The sequence below is a fragment of the Mercenaria mercenaria genome, chromosome 3, assembly GCF_021730395.1.
Source record: "Mercenaria mercenaria strain notata chromosome 3, MADL_Memer_1, whole genome shotgun sequence".
Lineage (NCBI taxonomy): Eukaryota > Metazoa > Mollusca > Bivalvia > Venerida > Veneridae > Mercenaria > Mercenaria mercenaria.
Genome location: NC_069363.1, coordinates 55,273,458 through 55,295,977, shown reverse-complemented (window position 1 = coordinate 55,295,977; position 22,520 = coordinate 55,273,458). Strand labels below are relative to the sequence as shown.

Here is a 22,520-nt window from a genome sequence, read left to right as displayed (position 1 = left end):
TTAGATTTGAATCTAGACACTGACATATTCCTAGTAACATTACGGTTCAACGAGGACTTCAAGTTTATCGTTCGTCCGAAAAAAAAATGAATTCTATGATATTCCAGAAGTATATAAGAAAGATTCATGCTTTGTGAATAGGGGCAATATAGAGATTATTCATGTTATATCATTATTTTCTTGGACAAAATTTTCGGTTGTTTTGGCAACGGAAACAGTAAAATGCTGTGTATAATCTGCATTCCGAAATTTGTAATGTAGGTGACTAAGGTCCATGAAACTTCATCAGTAAATAGAAAACACTCATTACATTAAATGATAATAAAAATAATGGTTTCTGTGAACCACAACTTTGAAATAATTATCTTTCAACATTTCCTCATTTCCCAACAAACTGCATTTCTGTGAAACTTCATACACACGCTCCTGCGTATAAGAACTTTTCACAGGTGCTGACTTTAGTGAAATAATTACTTTAATTTTGTCTGTAAATAGACCACCTACTCGCAGTGTTAATGTCATTGCAGGTAGATGATTTGTATTGCATAGTAGAACTTTCTATCACGTTAATTATCCCCCGCCGATGAAATCGGGAGGGGGGTATTGAAATGGCGTTGTCCGTCCGTCAGTCCGTCCGTCAGTCCGTCAGTCCGTCCGTCCGTCCGTCCGCAGCCATTTCTCAGTAACTACTTGGTAGAATTTCATGAAACTTGAAATAAACATGAACCAACATACTGCGATGATGCCCGTCAAGTTTTTTTTTTGATTGGTCAATTTCCCTCAGAGTTATTGCCCTTGATTTAATAAAAAATGTCAGTCTGCAGCCATTTCTCAGTAGCTAACTGGTAGAATTTCATCAAATTTGAAATAGACATGAACCAAGATACTGCGCTGATGCCCGTCAAGTTTTTTTTTTGATAGGTCAATTTCCCTCAGAGTTACTGCCCTTGATTTAATGAAAAATGTCCGTCTGCAGCCATTTCTCAGTAACTAGCAGGTAGAATTTCATCAAACTTGAAATAGACATGAACCAAGATACTGCGACGATGTCCTTCAAGTTTTTTTTCGATTGGTCAATTTTCCATATAGTTATTGCCCTTTAATTGTTTAAAATCCACAGATCTGTACATAACAAACCAACCAATTGGAAGAATTTCATTAAACTTCTTTCATTCTTTTCCATGAACATTTATTATAAACATGTTGTGTACACCTGGTCACCACCTTACCTTGGTCACCCCCCCCCCCCCCCCAATTTTTTTTTTTTTTTTTTTTTTTTTTTTCATTTTTCGTTTTCTATCAATATTTATAATCAACATATAAACTGTTGTATCCTCGCCCCACCACCCACCCAGACAAACCATTCATTTTCTTTTAATTTGATTTTGACTAATGAAATTATTTGCTTCTTGGTAACATTCTTAACTTTTTGCTGGATATATTTTTTTGCCGTTCCTCAACTCTGACCCTTTCGGCGGGGGATTCCAATTCATCGAATTTGCTTGTTCTTCATGTTTTAAACAGTTTATAACCTATATTGTTTATGCGCTAATGTTGATAACTTGTAGCCAGTCAGACTAATAATGTATTGATTAGGTGATTTCTCATATTGCAATAAATGTATTTCATACACAACACTTGGCGGCGTCTTTGATGCTTGCATCAATGAATTTCCTTGTTTAATTGTGTATGATTGTATTATTACGTATTTACTTAACAATTTATCATATATGTTGCATGCAAATACGACTACGCTTAGAATTATGTTTTAATAAACAAATGTAATATTTTAACTTAGCATGCTAATAGTTTCTTAAACAGAAATGATTATAAGAGCTGCGAAATGACATAATTTTAGTTAATATTTATAAGTATCCCTAGCTCCCCCTCCCCATCGGAGATCTGAAGCATGTATAATTGTTTTATTTCAATGCTAAAACTATTTAGTGATTTGACCGGAATGCCTTTTTTCTCTTCTTACATTTGTATATATGTTAAAACCCCATGCTGTATTTCTTAATTATACCTGGGTGAAATAAAAGTTTTGTTCTGTTCTGTTCTGTTCTACAATTATATCAATATCAACTTAAATTACTAAAAGTTACACAATTACTAATGTGAAAGGTTCACGCAATTATTTCCATAATCAACACATTCACGGTATCGTATTTCACAGGTAACCCGACGCATTTTTCTTTTCAATCAAACAGGACACGTGTGACATACACGGTAGTTGATTAAAGAAGACACGTGCGATATACACGGCAGTAGCAGGTTATTATCCCCTTGTTTGCTTAATAAACATTCCTCCATGATGCGATTTAATTTTGATTAAATCAAATGTGACAATGACTTTAACGAATTCATGGAATTTGAACCGCGGTATCGATCATAACATTATAATACTTGAATAACTATTTCACATTTTTATCCCTATCTTATCAAATCATTGATATTATTTGCAGATTAATTATAGGCTGTAAATGTTTTGTTGCTAGTTTTGAATATACCTATGCCTGATTTCTAGGCTATAAATGCATAATTTAGTCGTATAAAATCTTTTTCCTTCCATTACAACAATCAATAACCAAGATATATTTACATTACGCCCAATTCCCCCATTCATTATATAGCATTACGCCTCATTACGCCTCATTTTGCATCATTACTTAGATAAATATACATTACTGTATTAAGGCACTCCGCCTAGTTCGACCGTTTCGTCTCACATAACGTGCATAGGCAACCAGTCTAACTATCCCACAATTCCATTTCTTATGGCTGCGGCCAGTAATTTTTAAAAACATCACCTATTTCTGCCAGTTTATCTAATAGAAATGCCTTTATATTGAATTGACACTGTTTTAAAATTGTTCCAAGGTAAAAGCTTTGTTTGATCGTCTTCTTTAGAAATATTTGATTGGGTGACAGTTATGAAGTTTTGCACAAGTCAAAGAGAAGTTACGTCAGGTTTTCGGTAGGAATGGAAAGTCATGTCAGAATAGTAGCACACTGCTCAGGAAGGTTTCTACTCCTCCGCGAGTGTAACATTTGTATTTGCTGGTAAAGGCATGAACATACTAATGAACTATTTACTATATTTTCATCAGGTAGGGCCTATAATTTTTCAAAAATTGAATTTGAAAGTAGGCCATTTTCTGAAAAGGCAGTGGCTAGAGAACCGGAACTGGTTCCCTAGACAGCGAACTAATTCATCCTGAATCGGTTCTCTAGCCAAACCACGTGCATATGCTAGGGAGACCGGAAGTTTATTTCGATGAAGCTGCCAAAATTCACATATAATTTTGTTTCTTTTAACAAAGAGCTATAAAAATAAACAGATCGGCAACTTGAAAGGCAAATATGGCCAGTTACCAACGATTTGTGCCTTAACATCAAATTTGTGCCCCCAAAACGGAAGGAATGGCACCTCGCGCGACCACTGCGCATGTCGTAGTACCTATCAACTTTCGCAACAAGTCTTTTACCTCACTTTAACAGTCAAAATGCCCAAGAAACCGGTAAATATAATATCGTTGTCTAGCCTAAGTTCGTAGATTCCCCATCACATATGACGTCACACTCCAGCTTTGGCGTACGTGGGCATTTGCCATCAGAAAATCCGGAAGTAAACACAAACTTTTGTCAACCACCAAAAAATGTCAAAATTTGAGGTTTAAACAGGTAAGAACACCAATAAAAGCCCAGGCATGCAGAAATACCTCATATATACTAGTCCCAAATGACCCCTTACTCATACAGAGTTCTGCCGAGGATTTCAGCATGATGGGCCCATGGCCCATCTACCTTGAAAACATGGGGCCATTCTGGAACTTTTTGGGCCATTCCAAAATAATCAAATTTTACATTTAAAAAAGAAGTATAAACTTTTTTAAATGTAAAATTATACACAAAGTACATGTCATTAATTCTCTTTTCCTTATAACTTAACCATGTATGCTCAACCATTAAGTTCTTCTGAAAGCTCTGGTTTGCCAGACGTTTTACTCTTACTTGCTTTACCCAAATTACTTTGACTGGGTGGGGGTCGGATCAATCTGTAATTCTGAGGTTGTTGTTTAATGTTCAGCGATATCTATAGTTAAATCGTCATTTTTGTTCAATGTATCATTTTTATTTGTATCTTTCCCCAGTGTAACTAGAGTCTAGCTCATTTTCCTAGGGGCAGGAGAACAGAGAAATTCGTGCATAATAGCTTTTCCTTTCGGTGCGGTCGCCATTTTGATTCAATCATGGTGCAATTATCACGACACATTAAATTTTCAATCTGTCGCAGTGATCTCCCCTGGAAGTATGTCTATCTACCGTGCAAGACCGGCAAACTAGCGATCAAATATCGGTTTTGAGTTTTAGATTTTCTGGCGCGCCAAAGGCCCACCGACGCGAAATTTGGTGCGCCATTCGTATTTTTTTCGCGCCAATGGCGCAAAAACGCAGCCTCGGCAGAACTCTGCTCATAATTCCCTTCAAAGCAATAGAATGACAATTTTATTTCCCAAATATCAACTCCTCTGCTTTGTTTAAATATTAACTTGACAGCCTCGGATTTCGTTTTGACAATTCTCATGAGCACATAAACTGATGACGTCATCCACGAACTTACATGAAAATGAAAGTAGGTTAACTGACAGACATGCATGTTTTGTTTTGCATATTTCTGGAAGGTTTATGGTATTTTTCAGGCTTTTTGCATGTCTTTTAAAAGGATATGGATTAAATATTTAATTGTAAGTATTCATTTGTTGCTGTTTGCTAATTTTATTCAAATATGAAATGGTTGTTCTTTGTATCCACAAACTTTGACGGACAAATAACTTGAGAACGCTTGGGCCGAGGATCATGAAACTTTATAGGGAGGTTGAGCATGACCAGCAGATGACCTCTATTGATTTTGAGGTCAGTAGGTCAAAGGTCAAGCAAGTTCAGCTTTGACGTTGGCTTAGTTCTGTGACAAGGCCATATTGTGGGGGTATAATTCGTCACTCTTGTGACAACTCTAGTTAATGGTTTGATTTGATACAAACTTGCAAAATATCTTTAACAACAATAGATCTTGGATTCCATGATGAATCCTTCATATCCAATCATAGGTTCAGGAGTTACGGCCCCTGATTAACATGTGAAAGAGCAAAAAATTTTGATTTTTACCTTGTGAACATGATAGAAGTGACATTTTACATTCGATTTTAACCACACTTACACACAGCTTAAGTCATAATAGAATCTTGGTTCCTTTTAAAAAGATTCCAACATGGGTTCTACGGTTACTGCAAAATGTTCTATGTTGGCCCTTTCAGCCATATAGAGGTTTCATTTATGCTTTGATTTGATACAAATTTGCACAGAATGTTTATCCTGATGATCTCTAGGTCAAGTTCGAAACTGGGTCTTGTGGGATCAAAAAGTAGGTCACCAGGTTAAATCAAAGGAAAAGCTTGTTAACACATTGAGGCCACATTTATGACCCTTACTTATGAAACTTGGTCAGAATGTTAATCTTGATGATTCCTATGCCAAGTTCGAAACTGGGTCATGTGGGGACAGAAACTAGGTCACACACTCAAATTAAAGGAAAAGCTTATTAACACACTAGAGGGCACATTTATGACCCTATCTTGATGAAACTTGGTCAGAATGTTTATCTTGATTCCTAGGCCAAGGTCTTAACTTGGTCATGTGGGTTCAAAAACTAGGTCACCCGCACAAATCAAAGGAAAAGCTTGTTAACATTCTAAAGGCCACATTTCTGACCCTGTCTTCATGAAACATGGTCAGAATGTTTATATTGATGATTCTAAGGCCAGGATTGAATCTGGGTGATGCGGATTCAAAACCTAGGCCACCATGTCAAATCAAAGGAAAAGCTTTTTAACACTAGAGGCCACATTTGTGATCCTATCTTCATGAAACTCTATCAGAATGTTTATCTTGATGATCCCTAGGCCCAGTTTGAAACTGGATCATGTGGGGTCAAAAACTAGGCCACCAGGTCAAATAAAAGGAACACTTGTTGACATTCTAGAGGCCACATTTATTACCCTATCTTCATGAAAGTTGATCAAAATGTTTATCTTGATGATCCCTAGGTCAAGGTCGAATCTGGGTCATGTGGGGTCAAAAACTAGGTCACATGCTCAAATCACATGAAAAGATTGTTAACACTGTAGAGGCCTCATTTATGATCCTATAGTCCCGTTCAGTAAGGTTGTTACTTCCCTTGCGCGAGTTGTTGTTATTGATAAAAACTACTTCCGGTGAGCAAAAAAACATCAGAAAATTGCGACGAACACAGGAATCGATGAACCGTGTGACTTTGACAAACAATCAGTGTGTGAATTGAGTGTTTATTTAAGAGACAGTCGTGCACATGTGTCAGTAAATAGGCCGGAATTAATAAAACCTGCTAAATGACTTGTTAAATTAGGTATGAGGCCACTTTGTGAAATGCAAATTGAGGATGATAAGAGCTATATACAAACAACGACAATCAGAACTTTTTTGTACTCCTCCTGGTGAGAAAATACTGGAGCCCAAGGCCGGAATTAATAAAACTTGCTAAATGACTTGTTAAATTAGGTATGAGGCCACTTCGTGAAATGCAAATTGAGGATGATCAGCGCTATATACAAACAACGACAATCAGAACTTTTTCGTACTCCTCCTGGTGAGAAAATACCGGAGCCCAAGGCCGGAATTAATAAAACTTGCTAAATGACTTGTTAAATTAGGTACGAGGCCACTTCGTGAAATGCAAATTGAGGATGATCAGCGGTATATACAAACAACGACAATCAGAACTTTTTTGTACTCCTCCTGGTGAGAAAATACTGGAGCCCAAGGCCGGAATTAATAAAACCTGCTAAATGACTTGTTAAATTAGGTATGAGGCCACTTCGTGAAATGCAAATTGAGGATGATCAGCGCTATATACAAACAACGACAATCAGAACTTTTTTGTACTCCTCCTGGTGAGAAAATACCGGAGCCCAAGGCCGGAATTAATAAAACTTGCTAAATGACTTGTTAAATTAGGTACGAGGCCACTTCGTGAAATGCAAGTTGAGGATGATCAGCGCTATATACAAACAACGACAATCAGAACTTTTTTGTACTCCTCCTGGTGAGAAAATACCGGAGCCCAAGGCCGGAATTAATAAAACCTGCTAAATGACTTGTTAAATTAGGTACGAGGCCACTTCGTGAAATGCAAATTGAGGATGATCAGCGCTATATACAAACAACGACAATCAGAACTTTTTTGTACTCCTCCTGGTGAGAAAATACTGGAGCCCAAGGCCAGAATTAATAAAACCTGCTAAATGACTTGTTAAATTAGGTACGAGGCCACTTCGTGAAATGCAAATTGAGGATGATCAGCGCTATATACAAACAACGACAATCAGAACTTTTTTGTACTCCTCCTGGTGAGAAAATACCGGAGCCCAAGACTTTAAAATGTGTGTCGGACAACGATTTGTCTCGTTTACAATTTTTCAGATCACAGGATTTGTATAATTACCTGGTTTTGAATAATGCAAGGACTTTTGACTCTGAAAACATGAATGCTAAAAGGCAGTTGAAAGCGAAAGTATTCTACGAAGATGGTCATCTACACAGTCAGATATCACAAAATCACAGATAATTGTTCCCATTGCTATAATGTCAAAGCAAATGCTGCCAAATGATTCAAAGAAGAAAACATATTTTAGCAGCTTCTTCATCCTAAAATGGAACTTACCTACATACTGATCAACAAGAGCTATTACGCCTCCTAAATAGTTGAAATATTTCGCTGAACAAAATATGATATATTATTTTCCGTATATTTATTTTTTCACAACTAGCTGACTTTTTTCATGAATTTGAGAGAATTCTTGAAATAATTTTTTAAGTTTTAAAACAAAACCCAACAATTGTCAGATGGCAGTAACTTCAATATCATTGAGATGGCATAATGACTGGGGGGTTGGTTCATGATCAGTATATAAGCTTTCTAGTTTCGACTGTCAAATAATGGCCTGAAAAGGAGTATAAATTCAGCGATTTTTTTGTCACTTTGGGAAAAGGTCCGGTACCGACTGAACTGATCGCGCCATATAAAGAAGGAAAAAAATCGCTAAAATGAATGTTTCACTATGAAATAAAACTTTGTTTCCCCTCCTGCTACCTACCAGTTAAAATGTTACAGTCTAAAGGACAGTACGTCTTTAGGTCAAAGTGATAAATGTGGCTGTTTAAATGAGGTTCAAACTATCATGAAATTGAACACATGGAAACTTCATAACATCGTTTGACAAAGTAAATTAATCGGTATGTCACAACATTGTGATGTCGTGACACAATGCACATAACATTGCACGTGTAAATAGATATATAATATTTCATTTGTGGACACCATAATTTAAATTCTCTCTTGTGGCTGCCCACTCATAGAAATATTACATATGGTGTTACAATCTGTGAAATATATTTCAGTCTTAAACTGAAACAATCGAGTGTCCTGTAAGTCTGTAATAGTTTTAAAATATATAATAGGAAATCAACACTCGCTTCACTTTTTAACAATGTTTGGCATTTGTTTCAACTTCTTTAAAAATCATTTATAAAATTTTGTTGTCATTCTGTGATCTGTAACTTTACTATTTGTATTATATTGTTCTTTTAGATCAAGCAGCAGTGTCTGTATATATTTAAAAAAATGTTCAAAAAGAATAAAATCAGTAAGGCTTAGAATTTCATTTCAGATCCTGCATAAACTAGGATATCAGGACACTCATGATTTCAATTAATTTTTAGCTCGACTATTCATAGAATAGTGAGCTATTGCACTCGCCCATGCGTCGGCGTCGGCGTCTGCGTCCGCGTCCGCGTCCCGATTTTGGTTAAGGTTTTGTATGTAAGCTGGTATCTCAGTAACCACTTGTGGGAATGGATTGAAACTTCACACACTTATTCACTGTGATGAACTGATCTACATTGCACAGGTTCCATAACTCTATTTTGCTTTTTTACAAAATTATGCCCCTTTTTCGACTTAGACTATTCATAGAATAGTGAGCTATTGCACTCGCCCATGCGTCGGCGTCGGCGTCTGCGTCCGCGTCCGCGTCCCGATTTTGGTTAAGGTTTTGTATGTAAGCTGGTATCTCAGTAACCACTTGTGGGAATGGATTGAAACTTCACACACTTATTCACTGTGACAAACTGACTTACATTGCACAGGTTCCATAACTCTATTTTGCTTTTTTACAAAATTATGCCCCTTTTTCGACTTAGAAATTTTTGGTTAAGGTTTTGTATGTAAGCTGGTAACTCAGTAACCACTTGTGGGAATGGATTGAAACTTCACACACTTATTCACTGTGATGAACTGATCTACATTGCACAGGTTCCATAACTCTATTTTGCTTTTTTACAAAATTATGCCCCTTTTTCGACTTAGAAATTTTTGGTTAAGGTTTTGTATGTAAGCTGGTATCTCAGTACTTACTAATGGGAATGGATTGAAACTTCACATACTTGTTCACTATCATGATCTGACATGCACTAAGCAAGTCCCATAACTCTACTCTCTTTTTTTTTTTTCAAAATTATGCCCCTTTTTCGACTTAGCAGTTTTTGGTTAAATTTTTGTATGTAATCTGATATCTCAGTATCCGCTAATTGGAATGGATTGAAACTTCACACACTTGTTCACTGTCATGATCTAACATGCACTGTGAAGGTCCCATAACTCTACTTGGCATTTTTACAAAATTATGCCCCTTTGACTTAGCAGTTTTTTGTTAAGTTTTTGTATGTAAGCTGGTATCTCAGTATCCACAAATTGGAAAGGATTGAAACTTCACACACTTGTTCACTGTCATGATATGACATGCAGTACAGAGGTTCAATACCTCTACTTTGCATTTTACAAAATTATGCCCCTTTTTCAACTTTTGTATTCATTCAAATGACAAGGCTGTTGAATAGTCCAGCGTTGCTGTCCTCCGACAGCTCTTGTTAATAATGTAATCAAAGAAACAGAATTTCTCACATAATTGATAATGCAAGATCAGACCAGATGACATGCTGTTTATATTGTTACGGTAAATATGATAAATATTCAATTTCTGTCAACAGATTGTAATCAGCAATTTATAACATATGCAAAATCAGTTAATCATGTTTGCTGATCTTATCTTATCTTTTTGCACTGAAGAGTTCACAAGGGGAGTAATAAATCAGGGGAGATAACAACCCTTATTGAACAGGACTGTATTCATGAAACCTGGTCAGAATGTCTATCTTGATGATGTCTACCCTATGATAGATTCTGGGTCATGTGAGACCAAAAACTAGGTCACCCAGTCAAATCAAAGGAAAAGCCTTTTAACACTGTAGAGGCTGTAGGCCCAATTACTTAGGTGAGCGATCCAGGATCATCATGATCCTCTTGTTAATATTTCTGTGAATTGGAAAGGGGAAATATAGAAATGTGTTTATATGTCTGTCCATATGTCTGCACTCACCGTCTATAACAGCCCCCATCCACCCTAAAGCATATTTTGCCTCCCTCACCCACTTAACATCTCCCACTCTCTGTCTATCCACCACCTCCTTCCCTTCCCTTCCCTTTTTTGCAGGCCTCAGAACATGATCATTTGATTACTTTATATCTAGGTGATAGATCCCTGTTGTATACAATGACGGATAAGAAAAGCACAGACGAGATGGAGGCTGATCTCAGGAAGATGTTAGGTAAAGAACCTCAACAAAAGGTGCGGGAGATGACAAACACACATGAAATAGAAGCAGATTTGAAGAGAATGCTGAACATGTCTCAAGCTGTAGTTGTAACAAAAGAAGATTTGTTGAGCATTAAGTCAGCAAAGGTACAAATATATAGTATTAAATGATATAACCTTCAGCCTGCTAATTTTCTAAAATGGACTGGTCTACCATTCAATTTGGGCAGTACCATTTATTATTCGAAGGGATGTACACTGAAAATTTACTGACTGAATAGCGAACAGGGCAGACCATGATCAGCCTGCACAGTCGCAAGGCAGAATCACTTGCCACCAGCAGGCTTAAGGTTAAATACTGACTGTAGTCAACTATTTTCAGACATACAATTTAGCTTCCTCTAGCCAATAACTGCTCTTATAGTCATGTCAAGGTAATATAAATCAAAGAGAAGTTTGACTGCCTAAAAATGACAGAATACCTGCCTTTTAGAGACTAATGGTAAACACACTAAACAAAGAACAAAGGAGTAAATTCATCAGATTGTTTCTCTTTCTTGATTGACCACTATAAAAGCATAAGTGAGCCCAGGGTCAAAGTTAATGGTCTAGACTTGCTGTTAAGATAGTGTACAAACTACTTACCGTCTGCCTTTGCTAGTCTGGTATTATCAAACTAAAAATATTGTTTGGTAATACTTTTCATATATAGAGATACTAAGTGTATGTGTCAAAGACTTCATAATGTTTATTTGTGTTTCCAGTAAAATTACATATATTCTGACAATAGTAATTCAAACTATATATATAGTTTGTCTGGATTAAATTGTGCTTGTGTAAAAGAATTAGGTCAGTAATTTTATAATTTGAGCCGTGCCATGAGAAAACCAACATAGTGGGTTTGCGACCAGCATGGATCCAGACCAGCCGCGCAGGCTGGTCAGGATCCATGCTGTTCGCTAACAGTTTCTGTAATAGCAATAGGCTTTGAAAGCGAACAGCATGGATCCTGACCAGACTGCGCAGATGCGCAGGCTGGTCTGGATCCATGCTGGTCGCAAAGCCACTATGTTGGTTTTCCCATGGCACGGCTCATTTATATTATATGTTTTTGTTATTTTAATACAAAGGAGACAAAGAAACCTCCTGTGAAGAAAAAGGAAAAAAAGAAACATCATCCAGAAGTTGATCATCATCATCATCGTCAGCACCAGGAGGAACCTTTCAGTGCTGTTACACCAGGTTTGTGTCTCTGAAATTCAGTAAAGTATGAGAGAGGAAAATGGTCCCTGGAGCATAAGGATTTGGAAGGAATAATGGGATAATCTATAGATTTTGTTCCCAAAATATATGATGAAACTTTGTCCAATTCTAAATATAGTTTATGTACAGTAAAATGCAGGTTTATTATTGACAAAAAAGCTGTATGTTATTGGTTTAACAAAATACAAGCTTTTCCTCAAATACATACTCCCATGTGCAATGAATGTAATTGCATTACGTTTGTATACTAATTCACCTACAGTTACAGCTTCAGCCAGCCAAAAAGAAGGCATATCCTCCATACCATAACACTCAGCTACCTCAAAATGAGAAAAGGGAGCACCTAAAATTAGTTAAAAATAAAATAAATTTATGCAATTAACACATTATATCACTAGAGATAGTTGTAACATTCTGATATAAATATCTACACATGCAAATGTGATATAATAAATTCAGGGGCCTCTCTGGCCAAGTGGTTATGGTTGCTTACTTGAAATCAGTTGCCCCTCATCGATGTGGGTTCGAGCATTGAATTCTAATTATTCTTCATGCTAGGAAACCACCTAGCTGGCTTACAGAAAGTCAATGGTTCTACCCAGGTGCCTACTGGTGATGAAGTAAATACAGAGTGGCACCTTGGGTTTTCCTTCGCCATCAAATGCTGGAAAGTCACCATATGACCTGTAATTGTGTCAGAATGACACTAAACCCAACAACTACCAAAAAAGTGATAATAAATTCATGTTTAATTTTCTGTATCTAGATGGAAGTCAACCAGTGGGTAAGAAGAAGAACAAAAAACCAAGGAAGAAAAAGATAAAAGATGCTACAAGTTTGATAGAAGAAAAAGAAAAGGAAAAAAAGGATTCCGAGGACAGTGAAGCAGAGGATAGTAGACCTAAATCTCACAAACAGTTCAATCTAGACTTCCATAGGGCAAAATGTAAGACATTTTCTAGGAACAGTGGTACTACATTGTTGATTCTAGCAAGTACATAGGGTATCAATACACAATTCCAATTACAGTCCACATCGTACTTGCGACCACCTCTATTAAGAGATTTTTGTATTAAACAACCAGTCAAAATCCACCCCGAACGTTTTCAGTACATAAATTCATTCCATTAAATGGCTTTTTTTATTAAACGACTAGAGACCACATTAATGTAGTCCCGACAGGTAAAATATTCAACAAAAGTATCTATTAAACAACTAGGTACCAAATTCCAGCCGGGCATTTCTTCACCACTGTAATTAGCGAGTACGTTTTGCACCTGCATGAATGCAATTAACCTTTGTAGCAGTTGAACTGACGAACAATTCAGCTATAATTTTCATTTTGTGAAATATATTTACTGTATATTTCCGGCCAAACGCAGTCATGATCCTCTCTCCATTTTCGGATCGAACACAGCGCATATAAGGCATTCTAATAAGTTTATGATTTTCTCAATTTTGATAAAGGGAAACTTCTCTTTGTGCACTAATTGTCAAAACAACGATCGCCGTTACATCCCGTAACTAAACAAGTTTAAGTTAATTGTATTTTGAAAAAAAAAGAGAAAAAATCGTAAATTTTATTATACTAATAAAAGATCGACTGTATTACTTTTAACTGAGATCAGACTGTGAACAACAAAACTGACACGAGGCATCTCACAAATTGCCGATAATTACTGGCCATTTGATCTATAAAGTTTAACAGATCGTTACAAAGGACGAGTTTTGGTTTGAATTAAGAACTTGATGTCATTCTGGTGCCATTTTTGTTGTTGTTTAACGAATGATACATGCCGGGGCATTAATTATCTTACCACCTATTGTCACAATCGGCAAACAATTAACAGTTTAATGGAACACTTAGACTGATCCACTGCCACATTTTTAATCTCACTAATCAGAGCCAGTTAAAATCAATTAATTCTAACCCCTTACAACTTTCAAATGTACAACTCCCCTTTGCTTTGAAATTTACAGCTTCAAAAGACTTTCATTGTCTTGACAAGTTCTAAACAACATCCCAGGTGTTGTTTTGAAGTATGCCAAGATAAATGTCATGTCTTGCCGAAAAACAATGGCCCTTGATCGATCTTTGTTTGGCTAAGGGCAATTTGATTGACAGCGGAGGATGGGGAGAAGACAAGATAATTTGCAGCAACTGCATTGATTTTTCATCTGAGAGTTGTTGACAGTTTTATTGCATTTTATCAGGGTTTTTTTTTAACTGAATGGATCATTAATTTATGAAAGAGGACAAAGAGGGCCTTGATCCTTATGATTTAGTGTCATTACTGGCAGAAAATACTCAATAGTGATTCTGTTAGAGAGTTCGGTGGATTTTAATGACTGATGGAAAAACCACTGAAATGTAGGTAGAACTACAAATCTATAATTTTGTTCATGTGTCTGATTATTGATTTTTTTTTCACTTGGTAATTTTTCACGCTTTTTAATGGTGCTAGATAAATCGCGTATTTTAATGCTTGTTTGTACGATAATTAACAAATGTTTGACTATCGTTATAAACACATTTATTGGTCATAAATCGTGAGTGAAATTATAAAGATAACTTGCTAGAAACATTTTTCACAGTATTTTGTGCCGTAGCAGTTGTTAAAATGCTAGAACTATCCATCCCTCGACTTATGGTCGGGGCAAGTTGAAAATCTAAGATTTTTTATCCAGAGTAGGCTCTCGTCTTTTGGCCGAAGTCGACGTATGGCCGGAAATATACGGTACATATATGTATGTTCATAATAAATACAGTTACATTAACAGTTAAAAATAACTTTTCTCTTCACTTGACTGTAATTCATTAAGAGACTATTCCATTAAGAGACCACTTTTAGCAGTCCCTTGGGTGGTCTCTTAATACAGTGTTGACTGTATTTATTTATTGTAGATTGTGTATATAAGTTCAAAGCATTTAGACTTTCACTGTCTTGGCTGTTTTTTTTTGTAAGTTTGTCTCAGAGACTTTTGTTTACACAGAAACTGTCATAACATTGTGTAATAGACACGTTTATAAATCCATTTATTAAAATGTTGTTTATTTTGTTTTGTAGATTTAGATGACCAGTTGACGCAAGCTATTTTGAATGAATTGGAATCGGAGAGAATATTCCCATTAAAAAAGGTTGGTGCTAACATGTAATGAGATTCTTTGTATGTATGCGGCCGCAGATTTTTACAGCGATTTTTTGACAGCATGAATCAATTTGTTCTACCAAGTTCACTGCTCATTGAAAAAAGATGCATGCCATTTTCTTGTGGGTTATTAATGTAGATTGCACTGATTATATTTGGCATTGCTCATTTTATAATTTTTAATGAAATCTTCAAAATTGGTAAAGGTGTTTACTGTTTGTCCTGACTGTACCTAATGGAAATGTACCATTATAATGCTCATTAAACAAGAAATCTAAGTTGCATAACTTGCCATAACTGTTTCTTGAAATTTACAGTAACAGTTGTTACTTAGAATATATAACTGATGATTTAAGAGTGGCCCGGTGGTCTAGTGGTAACACGCTTTACTTTCAATCCAGAGGTTCAGGGTTCGAATCCAAGTCCGGATACTGGAAATTTCTGAGATGGTCTTAAGTGGCTCCCACCTAACTAAGAGGTCAGTACTGGTTCTTCCAAGGAAAGACAGCTTCCTGTGTATCAGTGCTATACACTGGGCTCAATAAAGAACCAGACTGTAGAGACTTAACCTAAGCCGTCTTTACACAAGGGAAACAGTCTGTTTATAGAGTGAAATTGTTGAGTGAACACTGTTTGACAATCATAATCCTGTCCATGTAGGCAATAAACATTGTCATGAATGTTTTATGCTTGAATAAATTATGCATATTCGTATTCATTATAGCAGTGCAATATGCCCCAGAAGGTTGGCATATTAAAATCGACCGGTCCGTCTGTGCATGTGTTTGTCCGGTAAATTCTTGTCCGGGCTGTAACTCTTCCATCCATAAAAGGATTTTGAAATAACTTGGCATAAATGTTCACCATAATGAGACGACATGTCATGTGCAAGACCCAGACCCCTAGCTTCAAGGTCAAGGTCAAAGGTTAACATGGTTTCGTGTCCGCTCCATAACTTTGCCATCCATGAAGGGATTTTAAAACAACTTTGCATTAATGTTAGCCATAATGAGACAATGTGTCATGCACAAGACCCAGACCTCTAGCTTCAAGGTCAAGGTCACAATTAGAAGTAAAAGATTAACAGGGTATGTTTCGTGTCTGGTCCATAACTTTGCTATTCATGAAAGGATTTTGAAATTACTTGGCATACATGTTCCTCATAATAAGATGATGTGTCATGAGCAAGACCTAGACCCCTAGCTCCAAGGTCAAGGTCACACTTAGAGGTCAAATGTTAACATGGTCTGTTCCTTGTCTGGTCCATAACTCTGCCATTGATGAAGGGATTTTGAAATTACTTGGCATAAATGTTCCCTATAATGAGATTATGTGTCATGCGCAAGACCCAGACCCTAAGCTCCAAGGTCAAGGTCACATTTAAAAGTCAAAGGTGTTTCTTGTCTGGCCCATAACTCTGCCATTTATCAAGGGATATGAAAATAATTTGACACAAATGTTAACCATATTGAGAAGATGTGTCATGCTTATGACCGAGGCCTCTTAGGTCAAGGTCACAAAATGATATGTAATTTTTTTTGCGCATACAACTGTGGCATTCTTGGGCCTACTTAGGGGGCATTTGTCACCAATGGTGACAGCTCTTGTTTTCAGATACTTTACCCAGGATCATTCTTTTCAGCTCAAATAACTCTTTTTCAGAAAATGATACCTAAAATATTTTTTCAGACTGCGTACATTGATGCAGTTAGCTACATATAATCTTAAATAGATAGTGCCTACTTGAAGTTTGTATTTAAGAAATAATTCATAGCAAAAGAGTGTTTTAACACTATTTATACACAATGGGCAGTCATACGTTGGGCGTAATAATTTCACGAGGGCTGTGCCCTCGTGAAATTATTTGTACAAAGTATTGCCGCCCGAGTGTATAAATAGTGCTTAAACACGGTTTTGCTGTAAATTATTTCGATTCTAATATGCCCTTAATCTAAAACAGTAGATAAAATATATTAGCGCTCTTTCTTGGTCACAACAAAAACATTGATGCCACCGCACGTTAACGTGATGTCATTCTAGTGTAAGAGTGTTTTAACAGAGAAAAGCATATTAGAATTTTAGTTACAATGCCTACTGACTGTCTATTTACAAAGAGCTAGGCTAAGTCAGCAGGACAGACCTGTATCTATGAGGATTTCTCTCTACTTGTTCTGGGGGCTTTGTCTCACTCTGTCCCACAGGTCAGATCGCTCTGTGTCATAAGATGACCTTTTAGTTTGTTAACGTTATTACCTTTTCTGACATTGACATACTTTTACAAATAATCAGTTTTTTCAGAAACTGCTTGAGTCACTGAGCAATTTCAAATTCATCAGGAACACTCAGCATCGTGCATTGATTTCACAGAGCAGGTTTCATAACTATGGCTTACATTGCAAAGTTATGTCCCTTTTTCGCTTGAAACGTTTTGGTGAAATTTTAGAAGCTAATATTATACGGAAGAGTTTCAAATTGCCAAGTGCTCTGTCATTAGGCACCTCTTGTTATGCTTTCTATTCTGATGTTTGACCTTTCAGAAGTCTGCAAAATTTACCAACGCCAAGTATTTCTGTCGACTGTGTGAATATCATTGTGACAATATCCAAACGTGTAGACAGCATGCTAATGATAAAAGGCACAGGCGAAGAAAAGAGGTAAGGTAAAACCATTTGACAACAAAGATACCTAAAAATTTAAATGTTGTAATAAGGAGACGGTATTTGCTTTTGTAAGATTTCTTTCTTTGAGGTTAAAGGTAATATTTCTATAAAATGTCTCATATAAGTTTATTAATTGTCCACATGTGTTCTGTGATTGACCCTACATGCATTGTTTTGAAATTCGTGATGAATTATATTTAACAAAAACCTTTTTGATGTCACAGTGCTAGTTTTGCCATTATTGTTTAATATGTGATTTTGTTTTACAAAATACATACATTTTGTGGAAATTATGAACTGTGACATCACTGTTTGCTGTTTAAACAGCCGTCTTTAAAACAAAGAAAAAAAAACTGTGATTCATTAAAAATTATATTACATTTTAGTGTAATAATAATGACTTGTTTTCTTAAAAAGAACTGTGTATTTCTGATTCAACAGATTATGTTACAAGACAAAATGTTGAAAAACTTACCCCTGCCCTCAGAACGGCATGTAGAAGCTCTGGATGGCATTGTGGAGAACATTTACAAGCAACATGGTCTTACAGACGAGGAGCTTAATTACAGACAGACAGTAGTTAATCAAATACAGGACTTACTCAGAGAAAAATTACAAGGTAACTTTGTCCAACTCTAAATCCAGCAGAAAAAATTGTCGTAAAGAGATAATAAATTTCATTTATTATTTTAAAAACTCCACTTTGGAGGTCAAAATTTGATAGTGACCTGGTGTCGGCTCCATGTCTTCTTAACCGCTGAGAAGATTTTCATAAAACTTGGTTGTCAGCCTGATCCAGACAACATGCAAAGTGCAATATCCAGGTCAGCTAGGTCCAAGGTCAAGGTCATACTTGAAAGTCAGAAGTCATGATCACAACATTTTACTTTCCTTGCATCAGAGCATCCTCTGGTGGTAGTCTGGTTAATCACCTTAAGTGATAGCTCTAGTTTGGAGTGAGAACAGTAAGTGGTTTGATGTACAGAATTACTATGAGTTTCTGTTTATATTATATAAGCAGTAGCAAAGATTAATTTGTTTACTCAGAAATATATGTTAAGGTAAATTTGTACTTTTGATAAACAGGAAATCATTTATATGTGAGGTCATTTAATGGACAACGTAGAATAAGCCTGGTCCCAGTATATCAAAAGGAAAATTGTCTTTCTTATAAATGTCATCCTGTGTATACATCTACAAAAATGTCAACCTAATTTGTTCTTAAGAAAACAAAGGTTACAAAAAAGTTGACATCTGATGTAATTCCAAATAATGCTTTCAGATGTTCTTGAAATTTGTTGATCTCAGGATCAGATATATCAGAAATGATCAAATACACTTAAACATTTTATTTGACCATATAGCAAACAGTGTGAAACTGTGTAAAGTATCGTTAAAATCTAGATTATGAAGAAAATTCTATTCACAGAAATGTTACCAAAATTGTGATTTTCGCATAGACTCCGGTTATGTAAACTTAGTGAGGTCCAGATTTCTTTTATAGTCGAGCAAAACCATTAGACTCGCAACTTTTTATTTTCCTGGAATTTCTTAGTAATGTGTAAGAAATAGATAAAGCGAAGAACTAACTCCAGATATATACTTTTTATTTCAAAACTAACATGTTTCATCCATTGGACTTCATCAGAGTATAATAACAAATCAGTATGTGTATTAAGAAGTGATAATTACTAGAATTATGTTATTTCCCAAAACTAGTAAAGATGGCATTTTCATCTTATTTTACCCAGAATTGATACACATGTACATCTGATTTTCTTCATGATTAATCAAATGCAGATATTTTTGTATGTTTTGTACTGATTTATCAACAGAAGAATTTTGATAGATATTGATTGATTCCCAGATCTGGTTAATACATCTGTTAATGTAGAATTTCACTAAAATGTCTGATTTCTATCTTTAATATACAGTTTATATTTGTCCTTCATTTATTACTTCCAGATGTGAGTTTGTGTATATTTGGTTCATCAATTAATGGACTTGGTGAAACGCGGACTTAAACTATAAGCTAGTGTTGCACAAGGAGCTACACCAGCATCAGTCTGTCAGTGTTTACAGAACACTTGTGTCAGTAGTAATGCCCACTGAGAAAATAATTTCTTTTTAGTTTTGATGTTTTCACTTAAATAGTCAGTTTGTGTGTGAAATGAACTTTAATATACTGACTGGAATTCAATGAGTATATGACATTACTCTTGCTGTTTCTTTCAAAATTTATGTTTTGAGTTGCTAAATGATTTGTGTCATTATTTTTGTGCAGACTTTAGCTTGACACAAATCATGATTTGAAAGAATTTACTTTTCCAAATTCCTTCAAATAGAATGTACGACTTCACTGTGAAATGTGGTTTTTAAACAAGCCCTTTTATAAATCCACTTTCCTCTTGGCCATTGTTAGATAAAGTCTTACCTTACAATACTGGCTTGTTATGAAAGTGTTTATCATGCTACTTTTTAGCTGACTATACGAAGTATATGGAGGCTTTCTACCGCGATCAGGTTGGCGTTCTTTCCGCATCCCACCTTGGTAAAGGTTTTCTCTTTTTTATACGCCTGTTTGAAAAACGGGACGTATTATGGGAACGCCCCTGGCGGGCAGGCGGCTGGGCGGGCGGCATCCACAGACTTTGTCTGGAGCATATCTTCTTCATGCATGGAGGGATTTTGATGAAACTTGACACAATTGTTCACCATCATGACATGGAGTGTTCTGTGCAAGAACCAGGTCCATGGGTCTAAGATCAAGGTCACACTTAGAGGTTAGAGGTCAAATTCAAGAATGACTTTGTCCGGAGCATATCTTCTTCGTGCATGGAGGGATTTTGATGTAACTTGGCACAATTGTTCACCATCATGAGATGGAGTGTCATGTGCAAGAACCAGGTCCCTTGGTCTAAGGTCAAGGTCACACTTGGAGGTCAAGAATGAAAACTTTGTCCGGAGCATTTCTTCTTCATGCATGGAGAAATTTTGCTATAACTTGGCACAAATGTTCACCACCATGAGACAAAGTGTCATGTGCAAGAACCAGGTCCCTAAGTCTAAGGCCAAGGTCACAATTAGAGGCCAAAGGTCAGAAACAAGAATGACTTTGTCCGGAGCATTTCTTCTTCTTATATATGATATAACTTTGCACAAATGTTCACCACCATGAGACGGAGTGTCATGCACAGGTCCCTTCTTTAGAATTACTTCCCTTTGTTGTTACTATAAATAGCTTATATTGTAACTTTTTCATTACTAGTCGTAGGGAAAAATCGAGACCACTTTTCTGTAGTACAACATGCATGTTACATCCAATTTTGAGGTGTATTTTGACCTATCTCTACCTGGTAAGGATTTTTGTGTGGACTTACAATTTTTTTTTTTTTTAAGATTAACTTCCCTTAGTTGATACTATAAATAACTTATATTGTAACTTTTTAGCTCACATGTCACAAAGTGACAAGGTGAGCTTTTGTGATCGCGCAGCGTCCGTCGTGCGTCCGTCCGTAAACTTTTACTTGTGACCACTCGAGAGGCCACATTTTTCATGGGATCTTTATGAAAGTTGGTCTGAATGTTTATCTTAGTGTTATCTAGGTCAAGTTCGAAACTGGGTCACATGCGGTCCAAAACTAGGTCAGTAGGTCTAAAAATAGAAAAACATTGTGACCTTTCTAGAGGCCATACTTTTCAATGGATCTTCATGAAAGTTAGTCAGAATTATTACCTTGATGATATCTAGGTCAAGATCAAAACTGGGTCACATGTGGTCCAAAACTAGGTCAGTAGGTCTAAAAATAGAAAAACCTTGTGACCTCTCTAGAGGCCATACTTTTCAATGGATCTTCATGAAAATTAGTCAGAATGTTTATCTTGATGATATCTAGGTCAGGTTTGAAACTGGGTCACGTGCCTTCAAAAACTAGGTCAGTAGGTCAAATAATATAAAAACCTTGTGACCTCTCTAGAGGTCATATTTCTCATGGGATCTGTATGAAAATTGGTCTAAATGTTCATCTTGATGATATCTAGTTCAAGATCGAAACTGGATCACGTGCGGTCCAAAACTAGGTCAGTAGGTCTAAAAATAGAAAAACCTTGTGACCTCTCTAGAGGCCATACTTTTCAATGGATCTTCATAAAAATTAGTCAGAATGTTTATCTTGATGATATCTAGGTCAGGTTTGAAACTGGGTCACGTGCCTTCAAAAACTAGGTCAGTAGGTCAAATAATATAAAAACCTTGTGACCTCTCTAGAGGTCATATTTTTCATGGGATCTGTATGAAAATTGGTCTAAATGTTCATCTTGATGATATCTAGGTCAAGTTTGAAACTGGGTCAACTGCGGTCAAAAACTAGGTCAGTAGGTCTAAAAATAGAAAAACCTTGTGACCTCTCTAGAGGCCATACTTTTCAATGGATCTTCATGAAAATTTGTCAGAATGTTCACCTTGATGATATCTAGGTCAAGTCTGAAACTGGGTCATGTGCCGTCAATAACTAGGTCAGTAGGTCAGATAATAAAAACACCTTGTGACCTCTCTAGAGGCCATATTTTTCATGGGATCTGTATGAAAGTTGGTCTGAATGTTCATATTGATGATATCTAGGTCAAGTTCGAAACTGGGTCAACTGCGGTCAAAAACTAGGTCAGTAGGTCTAGAAATAGAAAAACCTTTTGACCTCTA

The 22,520-nt window shown here is 36.2% G+C and overlaps 1 protein-coding gene across 1 annotated transcript in view; it reads left to right on the top strand.

Annotated features, from left to right (window-relative positions):
• The first annotated feature begins 2,742 nt into the window (after positions 1-2,742).
• Positions 2,743-22,520, top strand: part of LOC123524689 (terminal uridylyltransferase 7-like) — a 71,908-nt gene continuing 52,130 nt past the window's right edge. Inside the window, exons 1-8 of the mRNA XM_053539715.1 lie at positions 2,743-2,880; positions 10,684-10,895; positions 11,879-11,990; positions 12,778-12,957; positions 15,080-15,150; positions 17,699-17,815; positions 18,263-18,440; positions 19,787-19,828. Coding sequence (XP_053395690.1) covers positions 10,707-10,895; positions 11,879-11,990; positions 12,778-12,957; positions 15,080-15,150; positions 17,699-17,815; positions 18,263-18,440; positions 19,787-19,828 — 889 coding nt within the window. The 5' untranslated portion in view covers positions 2,743-2,880; positions 10,684-10,706. The remainder of the gene's footprint in view (positions 2,881-10,683; positions 10,896-11,878; positions 11,991-12,777; positions 12,958-15,079; positions 15,151-17,698; positions 17,816-18,262; positions 18,441-19,786; positions 19,829-22,520) is intronic.